We start from the raw sequence: 9,349 nt of genomic DNA, 5'->3' as shown, positions 1-9,349 counted from the left end.
TGCTCTATAGAGACATCTCTCGCTCCTTTCAACAGCTATATCATCTTTTATTGATGGACACTAAAGTTGTTTCTATTCTTGCTGCAACAAATACGACTGCAATGAGTAGACCTGTGACATAATCTTTAGCAATTTTTATAACTATATATCTTTGATTCTGATCCCTAGATATACCATTGCTGAATAAAGGGTAAAAACAACAACAACAACATGTGATCTTGCTCATTATTGACATTCCTCTTCAAAAATGTTGTACCTATTGCTTTTTCTCCATCAATGTGTGAGAGCGTAAGTTTTCCCAGAGTTTCACCAGTAGTGTTGACATACTTGAATTTTTCCAAACTGATGGGTGTTAAGTGGTATATCAGTATATTTTTTGAACTTGCATTTCACTTAATGTGAGCAAGATTGCATGTCTTTCTTCATACGATTAATAGCCATTCCTGTTTTCATTTTCATTCTGTACTCTTAGTAGATATTTTTGGCCCAATTTTTATAGGGTCTTTGCCTTTTCGTCTTTTCAAAAAAAAAACAATTTATATCTTAGGGATATTCTAGGATATTTGCCTTTTTTTCTCTGATAGAAGTTACAAATATTTTTCCCCCAGTCGTCATGCATCTTTTTTTTGTGTTTATGGTACAATTAGTTTTTTTTCTATGCAAAAGGATTTTATGTTCACGTAGCCAATTTTATCATTGTTATGCCTTATTTCTTCTAGATTTTCATTTATAGTCAGGCAAGTGTTCCTCATTCTTAAGGTATAGAGGAATTTTTCTTGAAGTACTTATATGATTTTGTATTTTACATTCTGAACTCTGATCCATTTGAATTTTATCCTCATGTATGGTATAGGGAAAAGATCCAGTTATTTTAATATCACAGATGCAATAAAGTGCGTTATGGGAGTTACTTCAGGAAGATGACAGAATAAGAAGCTGCACGCTCTCCTTCCCCCACAGAGACATTGCATTAACAACGATATATGAACCCAAATAACTCTGCGAGAACTCTTACACTAATTGAGAAGCTACAGCACCCAGGCCATCGTAAAACCAAGAAAGGATTTCAGCAAAAGGGATAGGAAAATCTGAGGTATTTGGAGGCCCATTTGTGCCCCTCCCCTTACGCCGCATGGCATGGAGCAACCAGAAGGAAACGCTCCCATTTTGGAGCCCCAGCATGGAGAGAGAAACAAAAGAGTGGACCGTGCATCCAACCTCTGGCTTGTCAGGCAGCTTATAGATCTAAGTTTCCTCAGATTGGCTTCTGGTGTTCTATTTTGTTCCTTTTATTGGACCATGTTTCTTGGTTTCTCTGTATGTCTTATAATCTTTTACTGGTATTTGGGCATTTTGAGAGGAAAAAAAAACACTTTCCCAGACTTTGCATACTGGCTTTGCACAGGGAAAGTCCTTCACCAATCAGTCCATCTGGAGGTTCTAATGTCTTCTTCTTCCCTGGAGGCTTCCTGTAAACCTGCAGATCTAAAGCAACTCCCAGGTTCTAGCACCAGGATCCTCAGTGCTTTGAGATGGTCAAGAGGGAAACAATTCCCTTAGGCAGCCTCCGGACAAGCCAGACGTTGCAGTCGTATTTGTTGCAGCAAGAATAGAAACAACTTTAGTGTCCATCAATAAAAGATGATATAGCTGTTGAAAGGAGCGAGAGATGTCTCTATAGAGCACATTGGAGTGACCTCAAGGATGTTGGGGTTCCCCCCCACTTTTATTGAGGTATAATTTGTATGCAAAAGAGAAAACTTCATGTATTAATGTATACAGTTCGATGAGTTCGGACATACGCATACATCTGTGTTACCATCTCCACAATCAAGGTAATAAACATATCCATCACCTCCAAACGTTTCCTCGTGCACCTTTGTTATTTTGTTGTTTCGTTTTGCTTTTGCTTTCTTATGATGAGGAAACTTAACATGAGGTTTATCCTCTTAACAAAATCTTACGTGTACAATTCCTCTTATATTAAGCATCCAAAGTAGCCAAACTTGCAGAAGCAGACGACAATAGAATGGCGATTGCCAGGGGGTAGGGGAAGGGGGATGTGGAGAGTTGTTGTTTAATGGGTATAAAGTTATACTTATGCAAGACGAGGATGGTCTAGAGATCTGCTGTATAACATAGCGCCTGTACTTAACAATGAAGGACATCTTTTTAACTGAGAAAAGGGAAGGTGGAGAAGTTTATCTACGCTGTGCAGCATTTATCTAAGAAGGAGAAGGGAATGTAATGAATGTCTGTCTCTCCGATGAGAGATACAGATCCAATGACCAGGTAATATCAGTTGCCTCGTTCTTTTAGCCTTTAAGAAATCTGTTGAATACACCTCTGCATGAGGTATATTTGGTTATTCTGGTGTCCCCGCTTCCCTTCACCCAATTTTGGCTGCCTCTTAGAACGCACGATGGCCCGTAACCGTTTTTGACAATGCATTCTGCTCAATATTTGTTCCAGATCATTCCATTTTTAAAATTAATAATTAGTGCTTTCCCCCACACTTTAGGCTATTTTTTGATCGGAAACAAGTGGTAGCAGCCCTTTATGGCCCCACGGTGGGACCTACTTTAGAAGAGGTGCCTTTCTGGGCAAGGGTGGAAAGCAGTGGAGTGCTGGAGAGGACCCTTACTGGAACATCAGAGCTGACTGTTAAATTTTCAGGAATTTTGTGAGCCGGCTGTTTACAAAGAGCTGTTATTGAAGACTAAATGATATAAAGTAACAATTACATTACATAGATGATCGTGCAGACAAACATAACACGTTCTCAAACCTCATCAATCCCTAATTGTTTTCCTACATTTCACTGTTAACTACGCTCTTGAGGTTACATACATTTATTGTATCTGAATGATGGAAATGCATCTCTGCCCCACTCACGTTGGTAGCTTGAAACCGGCAGATGCTACAACATAGGGCATGTCCCCCACCCCTGTCTCACCCTCAGAGAGCTTGCTGTTGAACATTTACTTGCATACTACTGGTGGAAAATGACCCACTCTGCAGATGCTCTGATGTGGTGGATATCCTTAGATCCAACCAATGCCGTTACATAACATACAAGAGTCAAGACATTAGCTCACACTGCTCTATAAAGTGATGTTTCGAATCTGTGAAGTGGAGTAGTACATGACAAAAGATACTTCACAAAAGAGGCTTGAGATTTAACATTTATGACGATGTCATCAGATGCCCATAATATGCCATTAAGAGACTTTTTAAAAAGGTATAGCACGTGTGGGGAGCGGAGCACCGATATCAGGTCTAAAAAGCCCTGCATGGAAGGGCCGGTGGGATGCAGAAAAATGAAAGGGCACAGGGGAAAGAGGCTCGCTTTTTCTCCCAATCTCCATCATTTTATTTCTCGTTTCCTCCCTGTTTTCATGTCGTGTCCTTTAACCCAAAATATACTTCCTCTTTTACCAACTCAGCTGCGGGACCCTGGCATGCCTAGGACACAATGGCATAGCAGGGTTTTAGTCCTTTTCCAGATAATATTGCTTCCTTCCTCTGCGATTATGTGGACCTGTTCATCTGATACTGGGAGCGTGGGGTGTGTGTGTAGGGGGGGCGGGCAGTTAGGGATCACTGATTTTAGTAACAAACCAGGGAAATAAGAAAGGCGGGAGCGGAACATCAGTCTTGCTCTATAGGCTGAGTGATTGTACCTGTTTGTTTATCTGGCATTAGATAAGGAATATAAGAAACCTGCCTTCTAAAGGCCTCAAGCAAGAAAGGATAAGCTGTAGCCGATGTCATTACCATCAATCATCTTGGCTGTAAAAGAGGGAGGGAAGGTAGGAAGGAGGAAACGTGATGGGAAAGAGTCAGTGACCAGGCATGACCAATTGAGTTTTCAGTCTTCCTGGCGGGGTCTCCGGCTCTTCGTTTGTTTGCAGCATCAGCAGAGGACTGAGAAACAAGTGCAGGTAAGAGCTGATCAATTACTGCATATTTTTACCTTGAGTATGAAATCAAGGGGCTGTCCGTCCTGACTGGATGTCTGCCGCTTCAAGTTTTGAACCGTGTACTCAATGCCTTTTTTTTTTTTTTAAGTAGATTATTAGCTAATTTAGGGACTGGTAAAGAGAAGGGAGTCTTCTCCCACCTTTGGCTAAAAATTTCCCCTAAAACACTTGTGTAAGTTACTTTCACTCTTGGAGCCCATTTCCCCATAGGTAAAAGGCTGATGATAATGCTTAGTTTACAGAGCTGCCGTGAGGCTATATGTACTTAGCATACACTGGGCACAGAACAAATAAATGATAATGATTCCCCCTCACATCTCATAGCTCCTTCGACAGCAGGCTCTGGGTCTAATTCATCTCCCTTCTTTTGATTCTTCGTGTCTTGGCTGGCTTCAGTCTCCCCCATTGTAAATACACCTTGGACTAGAATCAAACTGGCGTTCCGTTGGCCAAAGTTGGCCTGCGTGGATGTTTTGTTTGGCCCCCGTACAGGGCTTAAAGAGGAAACGGAGGCAACGCTTTAAAATTGAGATGTTTTACATGGAAATCTAGAAATCCGTCTTCTCTTGAAAAATCAGGAGGTGTGGCAACAATGAGTCCACACTCCTGCATGGCAACAATTGGCTAGAGCCAAGTGGCAGCTGTCCCCTTAGGTAGAGCATGCACTATGCACTGTCAGTTGGGCAGAGCCCATCTGGCCTGCTCTCCTCACTTATATGATCTGTTTGATCCTGTGGACATTTCAATCTGTGGCCCTCTGGACAACTGGAGACAGTCTATGCCAGGCAGAAGGTAGGCAGGCACTCACTTGAGGAATGAATAAACCTTCTACCCTTTTTTCTCTACCATTTCCTCATCTAGCCATGCTGAGAAGTCCCGGTTATTGAGTAAGGCAATTTTCACTTTGAAAGGTCAATTGAACAAGTCTGTTAGAGTCAGGATAGTCTAGGTCAGACTGTGGCGACAAACAACTCCTATATCTCGGTGACTTACAACAACAAGAGTTTATTATTTGTTCGCACACGCACAAACCTAGACCAAAAATGAAAAAAAAAAAAACAAAACCAATCCTCATATTTTCACATGTGTGGATATGAACATGAGTGCATCAAGTTATGTTTACAACCGTGAGCCAAACAAAAACCCTGGCATATGAACACATGAACTCACACAGAACCCTATTTAGAGACCGATCAGCTTAGACTGCACAACCCTCTTTTTATAAGAGACGTAAAAAGGCCCCAGGCTCCAAGGGAGTAAGGGACGGAGGTGGAGGTACAAGAGTATCTGCCCTCAGCCAAGGAATTGCCGCACACAATAAAAAGGGTCCGAAAGCGTGTAGAAGCGCCCGAAGGCTTTTTTAAAACAACATTTAAAGCGTTTTGAACATTAAACATTTTGCCAGTGCATAAATGGGCAGTACTGTAGTGAGCCGTCCTCCTCTGGGCTTCCAGCTCAAGAGGGAGGTGCACGCTGGATGTCCAAGAGGCAGAGAAACAGAAGTGGTTGCAGGCCTGGGGTGGAGAGAAGGCCTGGGAGGCTGGAGCTCTGTATCTCCAGCAGGAGCTGTAGACAGAAAGGAAGGGGTTAGGGTCGGCTCACAACCATTTCCCCTCCCGGCTCTCCCCTCTTTTCTTGTTCCACCCAACTGAGGCTTTGCCACCTGGACTCTCACACAGAACTCTTCCTCGCTGAGTCGCGCATCTCAAGTGTTGCCTCCTCCGGTCCCTCCACCACGGCCACCACATTCATTTTTGCCAAGCCCAGGTCTAGCTGACACCTTCCCTGGCTCCTCGCCACCCACGGCTGCTGGTCTAGCCTCCTAAGCCTGGCGTGCCAGCCATCTGTGATTGGTAACCTCTCCAGCCTCATCCGCTTCTGTCCCAGTAGTCCCTCCAGGGCTGCCGCTCCATTCCCATTGCCACACCCCATCCACCATTTTGGTGTGGGAGTGCCCAGCCTTCCCTCTCAGTGTCCCCAGGTGTCTATCTCTCCACAGAACTCCTCCAGTCCTTCCTCTCCAGGCCCGTCGTTGAGACGTAGCAGCAAAACACAACTTGCGAGGGCACCCGGGCTCCGCATTGAGACCGGAAGCTCCCCGAAGGCGGGGACCAGATCTCCTTCCGGACTAGGCTCATGTCAGCTAGGTACGCACCCCCCTAGACCACAGCAGATGGCAAGGGTCTGGGTAGAAAGCTCTGGGCCGAGAGTCCGGCGACCTGGTTCTTCCACCTGATATGCTACGTGCCCCGGGGCAAGCCCCTGCCACTCTCAGGGCTCCCGTTTCTTTGTTTCTTGCTATCAGGGCACTGGACATTTGTTACTGAGTACGAAGCTCACTACACTGATGACTCACACTGAACAACCATCGACTGCCATCTCAGGCGTCAGACTGAGGCATCAGACTCAGGTGCCTGGGCCCAAGGAGGTTCAGCCCACCAACCCCGACTTTCCAGTTAGGCCCCACTTACCACAAGTCCCCCTCCCCTTTCCCCATTATCCCCACCTCGTGTTCTCCCTTCAAGGCCCAGGCTACCTGGTGCAACGCGGAGCTAGAGTGGGGGGATGTAGCCCGGAGGGGGCTGGGGAGAGTCTCTCAGAATCAGCAGAGCCTCGGCTGCCTCGAGTTTCCGCTGCCACTCTGAGGAGGCAGAAACCGAGGCCTGGTCGGAAGCCATGGGAGCCTGCAAAGGGAAAGGTGAGAGAGAATGGGAGCTGGAAACCCACACCTCCCCACCTTGTGTGACAAGTGCCCCTTCGGTCCCCAGTTCTGCGGAAGGCTCCGCCCGCCCCGAGGCGTTCTGCTTTTCCCATTCACTAAGCTTGGCCCCTGCCAGGGTTCTGGACCCCACGATTTTCCCGGGATCTGTGGCTGCATGCAGTAGAAGATGGTCAAAAGTAGCACAGGGCTGGAGGATTAGAGCCGAGCATCCAGAAACAAGGAAAGGAGAGGCTGGGGGATTAAACCCTCGGGAAGACACATACGACCAGCGACCAGCGGGCAGAGGCAGGTAGGAATTTGCAGTCGCTGCACGTGGGAGTCTGAATGCCTGCTGACCATTAGTGGTTGTGGCTTGGGCAAGTCCCTTCCCCTGCTTGGCCTGCTTTCTTTTCTATCTCTTTTCTCTATATCTTTCCTGAGACACTAATTCCTGCCAGCTTTTTCAAAACCGCCAGGGCAATGGTGAAGACTATGGGCAATCACAGGTGTCTCTGTGTTTTAATCTGCAAAGCACCTGGAGAGATGTGACCTCTGTCCCCGTCCAGGGACTGGTGCTCGCCCCCAGTCCCCACGGGTCTTGAAAGACCAGCTTGGCTCATCTCCTCCGGGAAGTTTTCTCTAATGGCCTCCGGACTCTCGCCTGGGCCTCTGTGGCCCTCCCCATCATGGCCCCCCTTTTCAGCACCACCTTCTATCCCATCGGTCCGTTCCACGTGCGATTACAGGCTCCATTTGTTGAAGGCCTGCTATGTGGCAGGTCTTAAGCTAGTCCTCTTGTCAGTGCTATGAGTGTACAATATTGTCCCCTCTCAGTACACTGGCAAAGACACGGAGGCTCGGAAACGTAAACGCCCTTGTCCAAAGTCTCTCACAAATAGGAAACAGCAAAGCTGGGGGTGCCCTGTCCCTGCCTGGCAGTCTGAGGTGCTGTCTTCTCCCCTTCCTCCTCCTCCTCCCCCACCACCGCCACTGCCCCCACTTCCTCCTTCCATCTCCCATGGCATCGGGCACAAGGATGTGCACCCGATAACACGATACACGACTAGCTCCACGGTCCTTCTCACTCTACTCACATGCTGGGCAGGCCTGCTGGCCTGCGTGAACTCCTGGAAAGAGAAATTGTCAGTTGCTTCTTCGAGGCTGCTGGAGTCCAGGACAGAGACAAAGTATCTGGGGCCCGACCAACCAGTAGAGGCACTTGGGAGGTTGTCTGTAGGAGCAGAGAGCACCGGTTGGAGTCAGGTACCAGGCAGGCCGTGGAGAGGAGATGTGAGCGTGTTTGGGGATGAGGACAGGGACCCAGAATGTCAGAGCCGAGCAGACCTCGAAGGCCAGCCAGTCCTAGTCTTCATTTTGCCACTGGGGAAACTGAGGCCCAGAGAGCAGACGTATTCCGCCCCACTCCCCGTCCCCCAAGGTCACACGGCAAGTTGCAATAGGGTTAGAGATGGAACCCGGGTCTTTAAGACACAGAGGAAGGGGTCTGGGCAGTGGCTAAGGCGGGAGCCTCCTCCGCTGGAGAGGCTCTCCTTACTTCCCTGGGGGTTGCACAGGGGTGGGCCTTAAGCTGGGGTGTGATGCTCCCCTTCCCAGCGGTGGGAGACTGGGGATGGCTTAGGCGAGCTTTCCCCCTTACCCTGACCCCTCTCCCTCAGCCCCAATCTGAGGTCTCATCTCACTGTGGACTTTTCCAGTCCCCACCCCTACCCCCAGGTCTCTCCTTCCCAGCAACACGCCACAGATAATGTGGATGGCGTTTCATAGTTGGGGAAGCTAAGGCCCAGGGAGTAACTTGCCCAAGGCCACATCGAAGCTGGGTGGTAGCACTGGTGACAGAACTACACGTGCTCCCTACCCCCAAACCCAGGTTCCCTTGCTGGCCAGAGACACTCACTTAGGACTCCTCCTTGATTGGCCAACTTGTTGACAGAGCTGTGATCTGTGGGAGGCGTGGCCGCAGCCCTTTTGAGTCCTCGAGTCGGGCGCCTCTTTCCGTGTGCCCCGCGCTGCCTCTTCAGGGTGCTCTCAGCAGGCGAGACCTTGCAGTGCTCCCTAAAGTGGGGGATTGCAGGTGGAAAGTCAGTCACACTTAGAGGAGGACCCTCCCTGCCTTCCCCTGGTCAGGCGCCACACTCACGAGAAGCGGGCACACTTGCGACACTTGCAGGTCTGGAAGAGGCAGAGGTGCTTGTGGTCCTTGATTTGGTCAGTGGCGCCGTGGTTGTGGCAGCGGGCACAGCGATTTATGGCTCTTCTGGGGCGAAGTTTAATCCCCCATGGGGCTCTGGTGTCGAGCCCAGTGCTGGAGTCAGTGGGGCAGGAGGACACAGCAGACTTTTCACTGGCATCCATAGTTCTAGGGCCGGGAACGGAGGTCAGGATGGCCACATCATCCCCCGCCCGCAAACATACTTCCTCTGACCTTGGTAAAGCCCTTCTGAGGGGGCTGCATTCTCCTCCATGAGCTCAGTGCTACATCACATTGCCCCTTCTCTTCTTGCTGATGCAGCCTCCTTCCCAGGAAGCCCCACTCATGCATAGCCTGGCTCCAAGGAATCTTTGGCTTGGGTCCTGCATAGTTTCAACCTAACTCTTATTTTCCTGGCTTACCTGCACTCCACAGAGACCCCGATTTCAGGCACAC

General features: G+C 48.5%; 1 protein-coding gene across 1 annotated transcript; it reads right to left on the bottom strand.

Annotated features, from left to right (window-relative positions):
* Positions 1 to 4,969: 4,969 nt before the first annotated feature.
* LOC120612852 (doublesex- and mab-3-related transcription factor C2-like) lies at positions 4,970 to 9,057 on the bottom strand. The gene is made up of 7 exons (XM_039875392.1): positions 8,843 to 9,057; positions 8,600 to 8,757; positions 7,779 to 7,915; positions 6,861 to 7,096; positions 6,537 to 6,683; positions 5,981 to 6,039; positions 4,970 to 5,549 (listed from the first exon to the last, which is right to left on the bottom strand). The coding sequence occupies exons 1-7, from the start codon at positions 9,055 to 9,057 to the stop codon at positions 5,356 to 5,358; spliced, it is 1,146 nt and encodes a 381-aa protein (XP_039731326.1). The 3' UTR covers positions 4,970 to 5,355.
* Positions 9,058 to 9,349: the final 292 nt, after the last annotated feature.

This window comes from Pteropus medius, unplaced genomic scaffold, assembly GCF_902729225.1.
Source record: "Pteropus medius unplaced genomic scaffold, Ma_sr-lr_union100, whole genome shotgun sequence".
Lineage (NCBI taxonomy): Eukaryota > Metazoa > Chordata > Mammalia > Chiroptera > Pteropodidae > Pteropus > Pteropus medius.
The sequence above is the reverse complement of the archived record's forward strand: the minus strand, read 5'-3'. Positions and strand labels throughout refer to the sequence as shown.